This window comes from Eufriesea mexicana, unplaced genomic scaffold (genome assembly GCF_001483705.2).
Source record: "Eufriesea mexicana isolate 0111107269 unplaced genomic scaffold, ASM148370v2 scaffold1849, whole genome shotgun sequence".
NCBI classification, from domain to species: domain Eukaryota; kingdom Metazoa; phylum Arthropoda; class Insecta; order Hymenoptera; family Apidae; genus Eufriesea; species Eufriesea mexicana.
In genome coordinates, this window is record NW_016909933.1 from 164,989 (window position 1) to 186,778 (window position 21,790).

The window sequence follows — 21,790 nt, forward strand, 5'->3', positions numbered from 1 at the left end:
TTAAATGTTTAGTGGCAGAACTTTTTACTGTTATAATTGACAATATCTTTTTCATATAAAAATGCTTTTCATAAATATTCATTATAAAAATAAGTATAATTAAACTTTGTGCATTATTAAATTTAATATACACTATCATAGAATATAAAATGTTAATGTAAGTTTATCAAATTTTGCAAATATTATAAGTAAATTAATGCAAATACGTTGCATCTCTTACACTATTGTTTACATTTTATTTCTTTTGTTTGTACTTTTGAATATTTTCCATTTAACATAATTTTGAATAAGCTTACAAAAAATGCATTTTTGATAATGTTAAGGGATCATCTTAAAACATTAAAAAAGATAATTAAAATCACAAATTTTCATTAGTATACTATTGTAACTGCATTGTGTTTTGCTGCAAAATGATTACATAGAACCATTCTTTTGAGCTTGCAATTTCTTTCTTTCAAGAAACAAATTCTTCATATCGGCTAATGCTTTTTCTATTTGTTTCGCAAATCGGGCAGCATTCTGAAAAAGAATGGAAACGATATAAACATTTTAATTATTCATAGAATTATATAATAAACTATGTTACAATAATTTATATGCTTACTGTCTTTGGAGAACTACGTTTACATGAAATATGGAAAAATAGAAGATTTTCTCCAGCAATAATGTACGAAACACCATAACCATCATCAGCTACAGGGCCAAAACCTCCTCCTGCAGAGATACAATTTGGATGTTTTTTCAAATTTATTAATGAAGTTTGACCATGTGGTGTTTGCGAAGTAGATAACTTCCATGGTTCACTTAAAACTTCCTAAAAAAGGAAAATTTTTTAAAAACATTTCTTACATATGTCATATAAATGTATTTTTTTGCAATCATTACCTTTAAGAAAGGAGAGTCCACTTCTAAATATTTGGATACTACATATAAACAAAATAAGTGTCTATCTATTCCTTTACCACACATAGCATTTTGATAACCTTTTTGGTGTTGTTTTGCTGCTGTTAACAGAAGTTCATACTTTGTCTCTATCTGTAACAAAAATAAGTAAATAAACTATAGCAAACTGTTTAAAAAATATAAAAATCAAAATATGTATTAAATTATAATACACAGTAATTTATTAATTTATATAAGATTTTTGATTGTAATAAATTTTATAGCATAACTTACATTTGTATCTTTACTTTCCATCGCTTTCACCCATTCTGTAGATTCAATTGTACATGGTCTGACTGTCTCTGTTCTTCCTTCTCTGAATAGTCTAGTCATTGATGCTTCATAAGTTAAATTAAATTTACCAGCATCACGGAAATATGCTAACTGTAAAGCCATTTGTATGTATGCATCCGGTGACATTGAATTAACTTTCATGAAGCCTTTACCATATGCATCATGTACATAAATGCGTAATTCAACATCATTTAGTAAATTCTGTGCAACCTAATAATTAAAAATTTATTTAATATAATTAATTTTCCTTGTATAAAATAAATTAAAAATATTTTTTATTAAAAGTTCTAATAAGCTTATAAATAAATTTTTATATTATTATTAGTATCATATTTTATCAATTGTAAATTAGTATTTTAATAAGTGATTTATAAATAACTTTTAAAGGCAGACAATAACTTTAAATATATAAGAAAAAGTTTTTAATTTTATGACAGTTACTTGATTCGATTCTTCAATGGCAGCTATGCAACTTGGATTTAAATCCCACTGAAGCCGAACTGGAGCAGGTGGTGTGAATTCTGGTGTTCCCTTATTATATCCATCTTCTTTGTATCTACAATACATTTTAATGAGTCTTTCAAAGTATATAATATATTAAAAAATATAAAATTTTATTATATATATATGTATATACGCACATATATTAATAAAAAATGCTTGCATAAGTGATTAGAATATAAAGTAAAAACATAATATGATTACATAACAAAACTTCAATATTTAAAAAAAAAAAGTTAAATTATACAGATGTAAAGTAATAATTTCTTGAACATTTGTAAATCTTAAATTCTATTATACTACTGCAGAACTACTATAAATACTATAATTATTAGAGAATATAATTATTATATACTAATTTATTTTAGTTCCATACAATAGAAAGAATTTATATTTATTTTATTTTTTATAATTCATAAATATATAGGATAAATTATATAACTGAGATAAAATATAATTCTAGTTTGATTGAACAAAAGGAAAACAAAGATAAAAAAAATTAAATACAGATAACATTTTATTTAATAGAGCTCAAATGTACCTTCATATTAATATGGTTACATGTTCTACTGCTTATTAAATTCATAATTGAAAAACGAGTAAAATTGATGGATAACTTATTGAAAAAGAGTAACCATTAATAGTATATATGAAATATATGATAGTTAACATGCTTCAGAATTTAATTTTTTATACATTTCTTTGTTTGGAGATGCAATACTAAAGAGAGAAATGATATATATTTCTATCTTTTTATTATAGCATGTGCTTTATTTAGGTAGATATCTGAATTTCTTTTTTATTTTATCTCATGAATTGTGTTTCTTATAATTTACAAATATTCAATTGTTTTCTGCTTCTGTGAAATAAAATATAAGTTGTCCCAATTGTGTAACTTACCCTATAAATACACATATGTAAATTTTATTAGTAATTCACAGTACAAGTATGATCCTATAATTCAAAATAAATCACAATAATAAAATAGTTTCTTTTGTTCAAATATTCGTTTTTTAAAAAATATAATTTTTAAAGTATTTTATTATATATATATTTCACTAATACTTTAGCTATTCTTTTTGTACATAATAGAATGTCAAGCTTCCAAATAATAAATAAATTTTTATGTTGTATCAATTGTAAAAATAAATATAGTAGCAGCCTACAGTGATAACAATTAAAAAAAATTGTAGTCAAATTTTGAAGTTATTTTTCCAAAAATAACTTTTTAAAAACAGAAACATTGAGCAAAAAAAGAATTATTTTATATTTAGTTTTATTTTGTAGCATAAAACCTATCACATTCCACTTGTTGAATGAATTACAATCCACTCCATAATAAGTATAAGTGAATGAAATGTAGCAAGGTCATAAATTAAAACATTAGTTAATATTGCTAATTGATGCATCTGTTTATTTATTATAATTATATTTTATATAATATGTTAATTAAATATGCTTACTATTTCAATAAAATAAATATAGTAATAAGTAAGTAATAAAATATACTTTGTATAATTCTGAGGTTTCGAGTATCACATTTTATCAATTAATTTATTTTAAATACATATATTTTGATAGCTTATTTATTGTATGAACTTGCTATTTCTTTTTTCACTGATTATACTTCTAATATATATTGTACCAAGAGTTAGCATCTAATACATGTATATAAATTAAAAATTGAAAAAAAAGAAAAAGTAACATTCATTATATACAAGTTAATTTTAAATGAAGGAATACTGTAAAAGTAAACTTTGTATAATTAGAAGCAGAGAAATATAAGAAAATAATTACCCCATTTCCACCTCATTAGCGATAACATATTCCCATAGCGATCCCATAATAGGCGCATCAGCCCTATTAAGCATTATAAATGAAATTATTTGAATTATTATGCATAAAAGAAATATTACAATTCTACCAATTAATAAAATCATCAATAATATTGACATAAATATAACAAATTAAAAAATAATAAAATAAGTACAGACCTCCAAAGGTATGTATATACTTCTATCTACAAGAACATTGAAAATTACAAATGCATACTAAATAAATAAATATTAAAAAAAAGTTTCATTGATTTTATACACACTTTATGTATTTCTAATATGTTAGAAGGACATAAATATTTTAGTGAGAAGAAATTTGTGAAAACGAATACACAGGTATCTAAAAAATAACTAATATAAAAGTTGAATAAATCTTTTGAATCTCTTAATCACCTTTAAACAATAGTTATTATGTCGTAATTAGCTTTTGAAGAGAAGGCAGAGTAGGCAGGAGAAGCAGAAGAATAGTGAAGTAAACAACATCGCGAAAGCCATGAATTTAGATTCTTACTCTCTATTGCTGTTTTCCTGAGATATCACGTACTCCCACAAATGTGACATCACTGCAGCATCTGCCCTGCTCATCACTTCTCATTATGTATCAATTTCAACATATTACAATTTTCTAATACTTAAAGTTAGATATTAATATACAATTCCATTTAACCCTTGGGTGATTATGACCAAGTCATTCATGACATACATAAAGCTTCACACTTGCATACCACAAAATATTATCCAGGAAATATATATGCAGCTTTTTTTAATAATAAACAAAATACGATTATAACTTTATCACTAAAGTAAGTACAATAATTCTGTATTGTTGTTTTATATGGTCTTTGAATGATAATTTAATTTCTCATGTGAGGGTAAAAAAGAATGAAATTGTATATTATTTTTGTTAATTTTTTTATCTACGATAATAATAATGAAATATCTTTCATTTTAAACATACATTATTTGCATAAAGAACTATAAAACAAAAAGATAATAGAGAGGTATCACACATTTATCATAAAAGTTTAGTTTATATTACTAAAAAATGTTTAGTTTATGTTATGCAAAGTAATTAAGAAATTATATTCATTAAATACATGGTATATTATGTGGCATATGTAATTATTTCATTGTGAAACAACACTTTTTCTTTCAACCATATCCTCCTTTTATATATTACTTTTTTCTTTTATATAATTTAATCTCACTTTTTTTTTTGTATATATTTATATAAAAACTCACCATGAATGTTCCGCATTAAAGCCAGTCTGTAAAATATAGCAATATTTAATAATTATATTATAAACTGTACCATATTATTTTAACATAATGTTTTCATATAATATTACTTACTCTACCATTGTTGCCTATACACAAGGTAAAAGATTTATCGAACCATCTATCATATCCTTTACCATGCAATAAAATTCGACCATACTGATCTAATTTGTCTGGGTCTTCCTAATAATGAGGAAAAATAATGAATGTAATATAAATTTACAAATAAAACAATTTTTATATTACTTACTGCATCATATACATATGGTACATCATCTAATGCAACTACAAATGCAGCTTTTTCAATGAGATCTAGGGATGCTTTATTTATCCCCTTTGAGAAAAATTCTTCTCTAGCTATTGCCCATGCAGTTCTTTCACCAGCTGTTAATGCAGCCAATTTCTCTTCACCTTCTAATGGTTCTGATTTATCATCTAAAATTTGTTGCATTTGTCTGAAATAAAATTTATTACGTTTTTACAAACATCTTTTGTTAAATATACAAATAAATTTATTTATGATAAAAAGAATAAAATAATAACTTTATATTACTTTGAACATCATTTCTATTATTTTTGCATATTACTTAAATGAAAGCTTCAAAAATACTATAATCTTCAAATGTTTCATTTATATATATATTTTATAATTATTAAGTAAATATTTACACATATAAGACATACAAAATATTTTAAAGTTATAAGTCAATCAAGTAGAAGTGATGTAAAATAAAAGTAACAATTCTGTTATATAAATATAAAATTGATTCTAGTTCATGTTTTAAGAACAAAATTTAAAAAATAATGTATTTAACTGTCCATAGACTAGTATCCATTACATACTGATTGTTATTGTGCTGTTCTTGATATAAAACAGTTTGTTCATTGACAACTATCCCCTAAATTTCTAAAATTTTGTTATTAAAACATTTTTATTACAAAAAATGTTCTATTTATCATTCTTTACCACTTCTTACTTGATTAGTCCATACTTAAAAAATATCCTGTATAATTTAATAAACAAAAAACAGAATGTTACTAGATTAAAAAATCATTAAAATAATAGAAAATATTGGTTTAGAGGCCGGCGATTAACAGTTTATCAAACATTTCATGTATTAAATTTTCAAGTGTATTTTTATCTTTAACAGTATAATATATTAACATGCATTGTTTTTGGTGAAGAATTAAAAGAATATTTGTTCATTATTTTACTTTTTTTTATAAAATTGAGGATGTTCTAATACATAAGTTACATTATTTCTGTCTAAAGTTATTCAAAACTTTATGTATTAACTTTAAATTATTATGTCAATTAATGTAATTAGCATTTGAATAAGTCATTTAAATTTATATATTTAATATTTATTGAAAATACATCAAAATGGGGTTAAAAAATATTATGCAGTGGCAAAGACCCAATGAGTTTCAAAATATAAATAAATAATGTGCATCTTCTAAGCATATGACTTTATAAAGTATGGTTTTGTCAGTTATTTATTCTGTTAAAAGTATATAGTTATTAAAGTAAATTATTAAAAAGGTAAATTCGGATTAATTATTATCCAAGATAGTCACATAAATTTAATAAAAATTGGCCCAACCATTTTTTTTAAATCGATTTGAATAAAATAAATATAAGAGATATAAAAATTTCAGTGATCATACAACGAAATGATTACTCATAGTTCGGAGATAGTCAGCAGATTTGTTCTTTACTTTCCATCGGTGTCATTTTGGTGATTCACGAACATTTTTTGGAAGAGAAACTTGCCAAAGTCTTGTTTCACGCTGCCAGCTCCGAGTTGCCTCCGATTGACGCGATTCTATCGTATTTCTTAAACTATTAACCATCGGCCCTTAAAATCATGTATCCTTGTGAAATATTTCCATCTTTTTAGTAAACACAAACATTTATGTGTATATATATATAAAAAAAAAATATACATAATGAACAATACCTTTCAACATTTTTCTTCACATTTTATGTACATGTTATTAAGAATAAAAAGAACAGTTTAGATCTTAGAACCACAGAACACTTTATATAACAGGAAATCTTTTTACATTTCAGAAACATAAATACAAGATGAATTATTGATTAAAATACATTAAATATCTAAAAGGAGTTATTTGTAAATTTTATAATTAAAGTTTTAAAGTTGCTTTAATTTTTTTTAAATAAAATGTTGATATTGATTAAATATTCACAGTTAAGACATTTCATTTTACAAATTTTAAATTAAATTTTATGTGTTTATATTTCATAAAATTCAATTATTAAACAATTTTTAATTAATATATTGTTTATTAAATGTAATATTATATAATATTAAAGTTAAACAATTTAATGTCAATAGCGTTTACCACTGTCAACCCATAAATTTTTTGAAATATAAATTGGAAAAATATATATATCTATAGATATATACAGAATGTCCTGGAGTTTTCTGTACAAATTTCACACGTATGTTTTACAGGTAAAAACAAAACAAAAATGCTATGTAATAAAAAGTTTATAAATACTCGATTAAAGAGTTACAACAAAAATATAAAATATAAGGAAAACATTACCTATATCTCTATATTTACATTTTAAAGAGATACCTATATATATTGATGTAATATGATAACGACATATTCTACTGACGTTTATTGCAAACTGAATTCATTATAATTTTTTCTAATCTTTTCACATTGGAATATTGATTCTATAAATTCATTTTGTGTATATATTTTTATAACTATTATATATGTATCCAATTAAAAGAAATAGCATTATTCTCCATATATATTTCTATCATAATTTTTTAGTAAGGTATTTATGAATTTTTAAGTCCATAACATTTTTTCTTATAAAACATATTATTGAAATTTGTACAGAAAAATCTAAGATAATGTTCATAAATATGTAGAATGTATGAAAAAAATATAATAAAAGAAAAAGTTGAAATGTATAAAGAGATATAATTTTCTACAAGAGTAAAGATGTATTTATAATATACAAGTGCACTTATTTGTTAATAGAAACATATCAATATCATGTTAATATCAAAGTACCATGAAAAATATTCAAAATATCAATAATCAAGAAAGATATCCGAATGCAAATTAAAATTTAATTTATGAAAATACAATTTAATTTGTGAATAATGATATCAAATATTACAATAGTTATTTAAAAGTATTTAGGAATGTTTAAGCACCTCTTTAAATAAAAAATATCTTTATACATATTCACATAAAATATCTTTTGATTCATGAATTTGTAACTACTCAATACATTAATATTTTTTTTATGCAAAATATTGAAAAGAACCGATTTATATAAGAGAAAACATATGTTTTTATACTTGTATACTTGTAGAAAAAGAATACATATCTCTTTAAAGCATTTAATCTTCTTCTATATTATTCTTTTTTAAAATAATAATTTAGTATTAATCAGAAAAGAAATATAATTTGTAAAAATACTTATACAAAAATTTATCAACTTAATTATGAAGTAATTTAAATGCAAAATGTGATATAAATATATTACAAGTTTGTATATATTGTACAAGTTTGGGCATATTATTAACACAAAATTATTGAATTTGATAAACTTTAATGTATCTTAGATACTTACGTCAATTTTTGTTTTCAATATAATATTTTATAGATGTAATTCTTTTCTTACTCTAAGAAATTCTAAGAAATTTAATAATAAGAAATTAGATTAAAATTCTGAATTCTATAAAAAATTTAGAATTTCTGCATAGTTTCTTTTTTTTTTTTGATGCAAAATTAACAAGTAATTAATATTTAAATTAAAATGATAATCCAATTAATACCATGATCTAATTAAACATTACATTACATTAATGTTTTAATGAAATGTAATTACATTACATTCCCCCTTTAGAATTAATAGTAGACCTTAATTAATAATGTAAAAAAACACAACAAACAATAGTTGCTAAAAGAACATATTGTTAGGTACACTAATTTAGAGATTATTTGTAAAGTCTTTACTGCAGTATATAGTATGTAACCTCCAACTTTCTCAACAAAAGAAAAAAAGAGAAAATTAAATGTAGGACTTCAAAAGTTTAATGTTTTGATAATAACCACATATTAATTATATAAGTTATATAAATAAAAATCTTATTTTTAGGAAAATGATCTTAAATTTCGATTCTTATAGTGGAAGTATAATGCTTTTATACATGCTACAATCAAAAATCAAAGATATAAAGTATAAAATCATATCTGTACTTACATTTCAATTTCACATGGTTGAAGAATTCTGTTTTTATGATAAATGAGAACTTTGAAATATCTTCCTTTATGATATACTACAATATGTTTAGAATCCTGATAATGTGTGATTTTATCTGTTTCACGTCCTGGTATCCTTGTAGTATTAAATAATCTTTCATATTGCCATGAACAAAGTGGTACTAATCCTTGAATCAATATCTAAAATGAAAAATGACTTTTATCTAAGAATTGGTACTGTTTTAAAATATACAAATATATTCTTTTTCATATATAATTATTATCAAATTGAATTTAAAATAATTTATTTCAATGAATCACTGAATATATTTCAATAATTTGAAATTAAGACACACAGAATTAATGCATATGACAATATATGAATAAAATTTGCAAATTAGATGATAATAAATATAAATTAAATTATTTTTCCATGTACTTCATAGTTAAAAAAAAAAAAGAGAATAGTTTAATATATAATTGATAAAAATTTAAATTTAATAAATCAGAGAAAAAATGAAATATTTTATTTATAAAAAGCTTATTTACTAACCGGTTCTAATTCTTGCCGTTCAATGAGTCGTCTGTACTGTAGACATGAATAAATAACACTTGCAGCACGGGCAACTTGTACATTAGTAGGGTACATAAGAATGGCGTCAATACCATAAAAGTTTGAATTCACCATGATAGGGGATCTTCCACGTAAATAAACATAATCTTCCCACCAATCAGAAACGTAATTTGTAGCCCACCATGATTTCAAAATTAAATAACGCTGAAGTTTCACGCCAATTCCCTTTTGGAATTCATTAGCCAATGTTTCCATTCGAGCATAATTTTCATCATCAAGTAGTGGACGGACACTTCGTAGGTACTATTTAAATGAATGTTTCCAATTAATTAAATAAAATTCGATAAATAAATAAGGCTTTTTGATAAATATACAAACATATTATAAAAAAGAAAAGGAAACAGATCAGAGATCGACTTCTGTCTGATGAAATGTGAGTACAATTTATGTAAGATTATAAAATATTATTTTAGTTTAATTATTTAAATTAGTTTTTATAAAATATAATCTAACCCGTTTCATTGTATCTTCCACTGAAGGTAATGGTAACCGTGGCAACGATCCTTGAAAACTATAGAGCATTGGTTTATGCCACCCAAAGAATAATTTCACTAATGTAGTCCACACTTTGGTAACCCGTGTAGCACTGGATCCTTTTTCTCTTGATTCATATATCCATCCTTTGTACATAAGCAATAATTTAAAGGTGTATCGAATTACATATATTACTACCAACCACAAAAGCAGCCCAACTATAAAAGATCCTGCTAAGTGTGCCAATACTGAAGATCTATTATAATAATAAAAAAAACAGGATATTAAAACATTAACAATTTATACTTTTATTATTTTGTCAACATTTATACAAAAATTATATTAAAAGAGAGAGATAATTAAATTTACCCTGAAAGATATGGTGCAGCTTTACCAACAAGGTCATAAGGTACCTTGTAGCCAGCAAAATGTATCGCAGTCACTACAGTTAGAGTAAGCCATAAACTTTCCAAGGAGGCAGGATATACCCCACTTCTTAAATTATTCTAAAATTAATTTAATTATCTTATTAGATATTTATTTACAAATTGCATTATAAACTAATATTTATTTACTTACAACAAATCTGAAAAATCTTTTTTTCCAAGAACGTATACCTGATTGCCATACTAAATGTAAAACTTCTCTATCAAAATTAACATCCCAGCCTTCATGAGTAATGGAAAAACTAAATGCTACAGCTGAATGTGCTTCCGCCATATCATCTGTTATAAACTATAAAACTGAAATAAATGAAAAAAATTAATAATATTAAATAAGAAAATAAATAACATTGAAACAAACAAATATAAATATAGATCAATAACAATTTATTATTATACATTTAAATTAAAAAATAGTTACATATAATAATAATGGTAATAACAACAACAACAACAACAACAAAAATAACAATATTTAAAAAACTAAATATCTTTCTAATGTTAGTTTAATATTTACTTAATCTTCTCATGTTCATACACCTTTTTACAGATTGCATGTTTTTCCTGTACTTCTTTCAACAAAAATATTATTATGTATCAATATTATATATTTAAATTGGATACTATTAAATATGATTAACTTTCCATAATTAAAATTGCATTTTCTTTTGAAGTATATTATTTATATGACTTATAACTTGTGTTGTAAATGTAGTTTTGTGGAAAAAAATGATACAATTTTTTAATATTTTCTGTTTAATACACCTATTTTTCCCATATGTATTTAAAATTTTATGAATTTATAGCTTCTAAAAAATATTTAGAAATTTCTTATTTAAGTTCAATTGCATACTTTTTTTAAAAATATCAGACATATGCACACAACTATATCATATGATTGCTTTATAAGTTTCTAAGTTATTTCAGATTCCAATGACAAATAACAAAGAAAGACTAAAAACTTTGGGAAAGCTATTAAAAGAATTTTGATAAAACTAAACGTAATATATATGTCATATAAAGATAATTATACCGTTGTTAATTGTTATTTTTAATTGTATATAATAATATTTCCCATCTTACAATAAAAATTGAAAGACAATTGAAAGTAACATGCACGTATATGTACTTTCAAATGGTAACGATTGACTTTACGCTTCAGTTATATAACCTTGGACTTTGAACGATGTTCGTCTGGTTGGAAAAGTGGCCATAATTTTAGCAAACAATTACTCGATCTGGCTACACATTCTGAGTCCATCCGCATATTATGCACATGATATAATATAGTATCTATTACGAATTCTATAATAAGTTTTGATTGTACCACATAATAAGGTCTTCTAAACTTTTAGTAAATTCGTGTAATATAGACATTTTCATGTTTCCGACATGACTAGAAATTTTTAAATAACAATATTTCTTAAATGTCATTTTGTATATTATTTATTAATTGTAGTACATTTCTTAATAAAAACATTAAGAAGTTAACTTTTAATTCCTTTTTATCTTGCATAAAGATACGAGTATATATATTAATGGATTGAAGAAAATTGTTGCGACATCACTAGGATGATACATACATTCTTCGGGAAGAGTATCAAATAATATTTACACTACATTTATCATTGAGTTGCGTCAATGGATACGTAGTATGCGTATACGTAGAATGCATGTGCGTATATTCGTACATAAATGACACTGAGGAATAATATGCAAAAAAGAAAGTTTTGATATGAGTGCTATTTAATGAGATAAAGTTTGCTTTTTTCAGTTTGTTTTTTTTTAGTTTGTTTTGAGTCCAATTGAATAAATATGCATAATCTTATCACTGTACTGATATTTCTCATAACTTGTCATAAGACAAATTATTCATTCATAAATCATCATGAAAACATTTCATAATTAATATAGTATGAATCATATTTGTTTGTAAATATACAATTGAGAAAATATGTAAGTAATTTTAGTATTAAGAATATTTAAAAATTTGATATAATTTAATGTAATATGAAAATAGCCTAACATTCTGCAGAACTTACATATATTATACCAATAATATATAATTTAAACGGGGACAATGAAAATAATTCAAATGGAAACATACTTTAAAAATGAAGCGGTTTCTCGTGCAAAGATTCAAATCCATAATAACATATCCGAAAATAGATATACTCAAGATTTATTTTATTTCTTTTGTATTTATAAACAAATGTATAAATACAAATATATAAATGTATATGATATATCTATGAAATAGAGTATACACGTATGTGTGTGTGTATATATATATAATCTGCGTACAACAGAAATGTATAATTTAGTTCATATATATGAAATCGTTATTTTACATAGAAAAATATGGATAAAAACTGTATTTAATTAAAATAATTTGCATTGGATTATAGATGATTCTCGATAATTATAGCTAAAGCAATATTCCTTTTTTCCTAAATTTCTTTTTCAAAATTGGAAAATTATTATTTTTTGTTACTTTTATATATCAGTTTCAATAATTGTTATTCTATTTGTATTATAATCAAAAGAGAGATATCGTTAAAATATTTGAAAATAAGTTGAATTTTTTTTATTGGAATATACGAAAAAAGCAATATTTTAAAGGACTAATTACGAGAAATAGGAAATGTAATTCTGTATTAGAAATAATTTTCTTAATATAAATCTTCACATGTCGATGATTAACAGTTTGAACATTAAAAAAATTAAATTTGACGACCATACTTTATCTTCTACCTATTTTTTATTATTAAATTCGATAAAATTCACGACTGTTCGAATATCATTTAAAACTTCGAATAAATGTCGAAAAAAATACATTCGACAAAGTTTTTTAAAGTTTTTGAAATAGATTTTAAAAATAATTTGTTAATTAAGTTCCTATATAAAATTTTTAAGTTACTTATCATTTCATTAAGTACAAAAAACGAATAATACGTATTAAAAAATATAGCAAACTTATAAATTTTAAAACTTGCACAATCAAGATAAGTATCAAATCATTTTCATTTATATAAATCACTCTTATAATGCAGAAAGTGGTATAAATTATTTATCATAGTCCTAGTGAATTAATTCTCTAATTGTGAAATTGGAGAAAATTTTGTTTCGAAAATATTATTATTATTTTCAAAGTTATCCTTATAAATAACTATAATTTATTAATGATTTAATTGTAAGTTTAGATTAAACCGTTTAATTATAATTTATTCACTGCACGAAAATCTTGTTATTTCATAATTATATTAAAATGGCTTTCTATACAAATCAGAAAAAATTAAGATATTTGTATTTTGTTACCGATTGCAATTTTCATTTACAATATATTACATAAATATGAAGAACATTTACGTATCGATGCATATATACCGCACTTGTGGCTTCTTAAGTAAGGTCAACTAGCTTATTTCCTCCTGTGCTACAATATCGTTCTTACCATTTACAATAGTATAGTACATATGTGCATATTTCGAAGAGCAGTAATATTTATTACGTAATCAATTTCTAACGTTATTAAAATTAATAAAACTGGGATTTAAAATTATTGTTATTTGTAATATAAATTTTACTATATGTTTCTTGCAAAGTACTACTACTGAGATCAATTTTCTTCTATGGATTGTGAAATAACTGTATTATCTCTTAATAATCCAGTTTTATGTGATTTTAGCGACAAATTTTGATTTTATTTGGCAAAGAATATTTTTATATTAATATAAATGATATATGAACAATTTTTTACTATTGTCTCCTACTAGATGCATGAAATTAATTAAGATGCATATAATTTGAGTAACATAATTTACATAATATTTCTAATTTTTTACACAAAAAATTTATAATATGACATTAAAATCTAAATATATTTTATTAATGTTCTTTTGATCATAACATGTTTTCTATTTTTTTGCAGTAAGTAAACAAAGTTAGTTTAAATAAGATTAAATTCTGGGCAATCATTTAGTTTCTGAAATTTTCCCCCCAAAAAACCGTTGCTACTACATTGAATTCTGTCTATACGTACGTGTCGGCGACTCTGTATGCGTCAGTCCATGATCACCCCTTATCTCTTGTTTCTCCAAATAACGGCATGACGATCAACGACGAATAACGTGTGTAACGTGTCAAGAAAATTGAAACAAAAGATGAATGCGTGGCCGTCAGCCTCGCGGTGTTCGGAACAAAAGAATATAACTCGAACCTCATCCATTAAATTAGTTACTAGGTAGGATAGTTAGGTTAAGTACGGTCTGGGTTAGGGTTTTTTATTCTTGCCACTACGAGACTGCTGGTTACTTAAATCGACTTTTTTTTTTGAACACCCGTTATACGCGTCCATTGCTGGCTGCTTCAATGTGTTTACAGAAATCATAAACAATCAGCGACTCAACGTTTACTCACGCGCTATCACAGACATGTAGCTATAGGCAATATTCGTTGCAATAGTAGCAATAGTTTCTTGCTAAAATCTCGGAAATTCAGGCAAAGATAGGTAAAAGTTGTTCAAAATGTTGATTTCTACAATATATTTAAAAATCATCGAAACCGGTGAAATCTCTCCTTTCCTAAATAATTACCAAATTATGTACCATACTATAGTCTATAATGACAATGAAATTTAGCTTTATGTATTTATGTATATACTTTCTACGTTATTAAGTTTTGTATTTAACTATAAATTGTTACTGATTAAGGAACTGCTTTTAGATTTGTCCTGTTTTTATTTCAAATTTCACTTGTAATACTCATTAAATTTATAATTATTCTGATCAAACCATTTCCAACTTATAAAAAAAAGAAATGTTGAGTTATATTAATGAAATGTAAAATATGTGAGCATGTGTATGTAACTTTGGGAATATTCCATTGTGGCAATATTGTGACCGAGACGAATGACCAAATAAAACCACAATATGAACATAATAAACAATGATAAAGCAAAAAATGTGCATATAAAAATATTTAAATTACATAGCAGCTTTAAATATGTAACAGGTTCTTTACATTGTAAACTTGAATTCTACCATTATATTTACATACATTTTTATACCTGTATTAGTATGTCAAATTAATAGTTGATATTAACAATTACATTGATTTTACAATAATTACAATAATAACAATAAAAGTTATTATTCTCAAGAATATATAGTAAACTCAGAATATTTTGATTATGACAAATGAATTATTATTATGACACCTATATTCGTATAGACCCAAAATATTGTAGCATTTAAATGATTATGTATTATGGTATATACATATATTCGTAAATGTGTCTAATTTTGTGTGCGCGCGCGTGCGTGTTGGTGCGTGCATGCGTACGTGCGTGCGTGTGTGCAATGTATCCACAATCACATACTGCAAATGTAGTATAAACATTTATGAAAATATCATATAACAATTGACAGATTTAACTATTACCACTACTACGTACAATATTCAATTGTAATGGTTCTAGGAAGTTTTAAAAAAAACAAACATGAACAGTAATAGCAGTAACATTATATGCTAAAAATAACGCCATTAGTACTAGTATTTTATAAAATTAAAAGTTTGTAGTAACAGACACTAACAATTTATAATTTGTGTACTTAACGATTCGCTTAAAGTTTATAAAGCGTAATATTAATTATTAGCGATAGTTATTTTGCATAATGTTATTCGAAATAACATTATATATTGATCAATAAATTATATATTGATTACTGACGATAATTCATGTATCATTTTATACTTCAAATATCACTTCTAAATACGCTTAAAACGATTTATGCGTAATATGTATATATAAATCTATAATTTGTTTTAATGAATGATATCACTCATAGTTGATAATTTGATATCAATTCATAAATACTAATAGCTAATAACTAAAGAAAATATAATTAATAATTATTCTTCTTTTTCATCCTCTTCCTTAAGTGTAATATATCTGCATTATTTGTAAACATTTGTAATAAAATTATCCAATTTTTGGAAAGCCTAAATAGCTTGAAAATTGCACTTCAAACAGTAAGTAACGAAATAATTTATAAAAATATAAACAATTTGTTTATAATTATTTTTACATGTAAATTTTTATTATTAGTATAATTTAGAAAAATCTGTACTATCATTTAATAAAGTGAAAATTCTTTATATTATCGTATAAATATTTGTATAATTAGTATTCAATAAAAAATAATAATAAGAGATATTTGATAAAAAAAAAAAAGAGGATAAGCACTACTTGAGGTAATCTATATCGATACAATTAATTACAAATTATAGTCGAGAAAATTAATAATTTGCTGCTTCATATATTATCTCAAATACCATTGAAATGTACAGTAACATCGATTTGTTTGATAGTAATCAAAAGTTCGTTTAATGAAACTATAAGGATGCTATATAAAATATCTTATAATATACTTATAGATAATACATTAAAATTTGAAACTCTAAACGATAAGATACGAGTATAAAGAAGTTTAATTTAGAAAGAATTGCATGTTTTTCTCACCTCAATTAGTTCAATGACCCAAATACCAAACCGAAATTTTGTTATGCTCGACAAGGTAATCCTCTTTTGCACGAAAGAAAAGAATATTAATTTATCGTAAATAAATGAAGCGGTATGAAAAATATATAAATTATTCAAAATTCTATATCATTATTCAAAAGATAATATACTGTACGTAATTGCAATTATTCAATTCCTTATAGCTTGCAAAATTTTTAGGTCAACGCCGATTGAAATTCAAGTTAGTTTTTTTTTATAGTCGTAGACATGTGTAACACATTAAGCAATATAACCATGACACTATTCTCTACATTTCTAAGTTAAAAGATAATAGTTGCACTTGTTTAATATTCAATAATTCAAACCTATTATATGTACATAGGTATTTCATGTCATTTTTTACTATTCGTGTTGAAAATATTGTCCTTGAACAAGACTCGTTTCCACAAACATCGTGTTGTTGCAACTTCAGCGCGTAGAAAAAAGAGTTCACAAATATCGCACGGCCTAGCAGATATCGGATAGAATATCTCGATAGATACATATAACGTATTCTGAAGTAAAAAATTTGTTGTTTTACACAATTTACGTCTAAAATCATCTGAATATTATCATTATGGCAAATGAAAAAAATAATTTTACTGTTTATGATCTGTAAGTAATTTTATATCGAAACATCACTTTCTTAACTTTGTGAGTAATACAAACAATAGGAAAATTAAGTTATGTAAATGGTAAAATTGATGTATTATCTATCAGTTAAATTGTTAGTTTCACAATACCATTTCGTAATTAGAAGATAAAAAATAACTGATGCGCGATACAACTGTTACACTTTGTTTTCGTTTTAGACCTCAAAAATAATTTTTTCGTTTACAAATTCGTCATTAATTAAAACTTTTAGTTTGACACATATGCATAACTTTATATTAACAAAATATTGAAAATGGAATGTTGAAAACATGACGCATACAAAGAAAACCAATTTACATAAAAACGTATTCAGAATTAATGAATAATTAGCATGTAAATATATGCAAGTGTAAAGGAAAGTAATATACCTACAAAATTTAAATATGTTAATCATAAAGAAACAATAATGTATCAAATTGAAAAGGAGTGCATTTTTCATTTTCAAAAAAAAATGTTTAATTGAATATAATTCTTTTATATTTTAAAATAATTTGAAACTTATGTAAAAGTTAAAAATATACACAAGGAAAATATTATTATTACTCGATATATAAAAATTTGATCATTGAATTTAATTAATAAATATCTTTTTATAAAATTATTGTTCATAAGACTATTGTTTTTATATGACTTTCTTAAATTAAAATTTTTACTTTATTTTAATATTCTAATAGAAGAAACAAAGATTACGGAGTTAATAATTATGTCAATAATATAAAGCACTCGGTTCTATATTTTTATTATATATTCTTTCTTTCTTTCTTTTTACATCTCACATTTTTAAATATTATATTAAATAATATACTTCAGTTTTCGTTTCGATATTTTGAGATAATTAACGAAAATCTTCAATTAATATTTATGACACACATGATTTATTATTGTACAGTAATTACCTGTGATTGTAAGAAATGTGTTCAAAAATAGACATGTATGTATATTATATTCATTTACGAAGCACTCGTAATAAAATCGACATTGTCCGAAGATTAAAGATATTGCAAACTTGATATTGCAAACTACTTCTTTCAACATCTTATTTTTAAATGAATTAAAAGAACTGTAGGTCACATGAAAGTCAGAACAAATGAATAATTTCTCTTAGCTAGATTATTAGTTGTATATTCAAATATATTAATGTCATTATGATACTTCAATGTAAATAATAAAAAAATTTATTAATTTTGTATATGTTCTTCTAACTAAAAAATAAGGAGATAAATATAAATATAAATATACTTGTAAAGATAGTTTTATTTCTAACAGTAAATTATATTCGCAATACTATGCACTATTTCTGCTTATTTTATATTGAAGTATTACATCAAAAAGATGCAAATTTTAATAAAAAGTCAAAAGAAAAAAAATTATGAACATTAAGAAAGTATTCCATTAAATTTGAATTTTATCATATTTGAAAATCGTTTCAATTTTAATGTAAAATATTACTGATTAATAATTAATTTAATAAGAATTATTATTTCCGAGGTAAAGATTTTTATTTAATTAATTTATTTTCATATATGAGATTAAGTAATCAATAAAATTTAAGTAATAGTAAATATTAACAATTGATATGTTATTATGTACCATATATACGAATTTTTAAAGTGTGCATGTAATAAAAAAATTTGTTAAATAACTTATGTTGAGACTATATGTAAAACATTAAGATATTGATGTTTTTTTAATATACCATATGCTACCATAAATATATGTAAATTAATGAAAATTCTGAAGTACAAATTTAAGTAGAATAGATATTTACTTAAAAGGGTATGATTATGTATAATTTTATTATATTTTGTTTTTTTAATTTTACCAAAATTGTTTATTAGTAGTAATTATTTTGTATAAATGTCACGTGTAATGCAAACAGTTTTACGAGCAATTGTAATAAAAAAAAGATAAAGCTAAAAATAAAGTTTCGTTTATAAAATATGTAATTACAATAAAAAAAAGCTGTATAATGATTGAAAATAGAAAGAAGTAAACAAATTTAAATTTGTAATAAAATTATTAATAAAGAAATAACATTTTTAATTTTTAATAAATATATTCTTATTCATTATAAGAATATTGTTTATATTTATATGATTTTGAAGTTCATAATAATATTTAAATTTGTTATGATAAATAAATCAAGCATGTATTATTCTTTATAATCTAAATATACAAAATTTTTGTTAAATTAAAATGCAAAAGATAGAAATTAAAGCTTGAAATATTAAAAATTGAATATATTTATAAGAATGCTTTTATAATTTATAAAAATATGTTTTGGTACTTTGAAATAATAATACTGAATTTATAAAATGGGTATATAAAAAATATAAGATGAGAGAACAATGGCTTTATGATAAATACGAAGATAAATTATTTCTTAACATCCCATATGGTATATAGAAAACAAATGCAAGTGACCTTTCAAAAGTATTTCTAATCTTATTGAAGGATGTGAAACTTAAAACTAACTGTTTGTATACAGTGTAGTACAGTGTAATTAAATTAAACCAAACAGTTATTTAACGTATTATATCAATGTATTAATAGATTATAACGCATTAAATTGATACATCATAAATCTGAAGTCAATATTTAAAATATATTCTTTGAATTATATAAATTTTTACAATGCAAGACAACTGTGTTTCTTTTTGTTAAATAAAAGTATATTCATACTATACTTCCTTCGTATAAATAAAATGGAAGTCAAAGGTTATTAGCCTTAAGAACTGAAACTTGCATTCTGATTGGTCGAACTGAAGGGTGTGTGTGGTCGTGCCTCCCATCTTGGATTTTTTACGTGTAAGTAGGCCAAAATAATTTACTTAGTTGCTATTAATAAAGTATCATTTTCTTTTGCGTTAATTATATTCATAAGTAAGTAATAAATAATTAGCAAAACGTTACCACGATTAATAGGGATTCTTGCGACGCATATGAAAATAAATTTTATCGTAAAAATAATTTCACAACCTGATGCACAATCGTAACTCTTCAAATATCCCAAGCCTAACACACCTCTCGTTGTACTGCCGCCACTACGACTTCGTACGTAATACACTATTCACTCTGCTTTTAACTCCCTCTCTTATATTCACAACTGCACCAAATAACCAAGTTACCAACTTGTTGGCTAAACTAAACTATAAACTGTAAAGCACTTTACACCTAATACTTAGATACACTCATCTGTACAAATACTGTATACACTATAGCATATGATATAGTACAGGGTAACCATAATATTTATAATACGAAAAAGGGTTTATTTCAGCGCATGCGCAGTCACTATTTTGACAGTAATAAATTTATAACATATTAATAACATATATATTGATACGGCAATGAACTATTATATTTGTTTATTTATACATTTTAATAATTTAATAAATAATAATTTAAATCTTTCTATATTTACATATTATTTACATCCATATTATTACATATTAATTTTTACAAACATAATATTTATATAAGTATATATTTAATTCATAGCCTTTTAAATAAATATAATCTTAATGTACGTTTCTTTAATGTGTTTATATTTTATTATTTATTCTATTAAATAATAATTTTTATTTTTGTTCATAACTATCAATGCTTAATATATGATTATGATTAGCGCAAATGTGCATCATGCAACAGAGTATGCGTTACGTTACATGAAACAATATGTAAGAGTGGCAACACTGATAAGTATAACTTGTGATCTCTTGAAAAGAAGATATTTAAACATATTAAACATAAATATATATTTGTATTTAAACATAAATATATATATTAACATTATTTTATTTACATCTAACGTTTTTATATTTGTATACTATATATTTACTATATTAATATATCTGTTAAAATTATAATCATCATATTATATACCAATTTTATCAGTTTCATGTTATCATAA

At 23.4% G+C, this 21,790-nt stretch overlaps 1 protein-coding gene across 5 annotated transcripts; it reads right to left on the reverse strand.

Annotated features, from left to right (window-relative positions):
• Nucleotides 1-336: 336 nt before the first annotated feature.
• On the reverse strand, nucleotides 337-20,965 carry whd (carnitine O-palmitoyltransferase whd). Of its 5 annotated transcripts, XM_017902505.1 has the most exons (16): nucleotides 20,791-20,965; nucleotides 10,798-10,961; nucleotides 10,588-10,724; nucleotides 10,198-10,474; nucleotides 9,664-9,987; nucleotides 9,112-9,311; nucleotides 5,101-5,305; nucleotides 4,926-5,033; nucleotides 4,815-4,840; nucleotides 4,084-4,149; nucleotides 3,535-3,597; nucleotides 1,678-1,792; nucleotides 1,177-1,446; nucleotides 886-1,035; nucleotides 605-814; nucleotides 337-519 (listed from the first exon to the last, which is right to left on the reverse strand). In XM_017902505.1, the coding sequence occupies exons 2-16, from the start codon at nucleotides 10,936-10,938 to the stop codon at nucleotides 415-417; spliced, it is 2,397 nt and encodes a 798-aa protein (XP_017757994.1). In that variant the 5' UTR covers nucleotides 10,939-10,961; nucleotides 20,791-20,965; the 3' UTR covers nucleotides 337-414. The 5 variants fall into 5 exon arrangements, with proteins under 5 accessions (XP_017757994.1, XP_017757991.1, XP_017757990.1 ...); XM_017902502.1 differs by lacking the exon at nucleotides 3,535-3,597 and having other exon boundaries at nucleotides 20,857-20,965; XM_017902501.1 differs by lacking the exon at nucleotides 3,535-3,597.
• Between the last annotated feature and the right edge of the window lie 825 nt (nucleotides 20,966-21,790).

Excerpts from the sequence above, each read along its gene's own strand:
- whd (XM_017902505.1), bottom strand. The coding sequence starts at position 10,938 with ATGGCGGAAGCACATTCAGCTGTAGCATTTAGTTTTTCCATTACTCAT. Across the intron at positions 4,150-4,814 it reads TTTAATGCGGAACATTCATG|GGCAGATGCTGCAGTGATGT; the intron begins GTGAGTTTTTAT and ends AGTGATGAGCAG. Across the intron at positions 815-885 it reads TGGACTCTCCTTTCTTAAAG|GAAGTTTTAAGTGAACCATG; the intron begins GTAATGATTGCA and ends TTCCTTTTTTAG.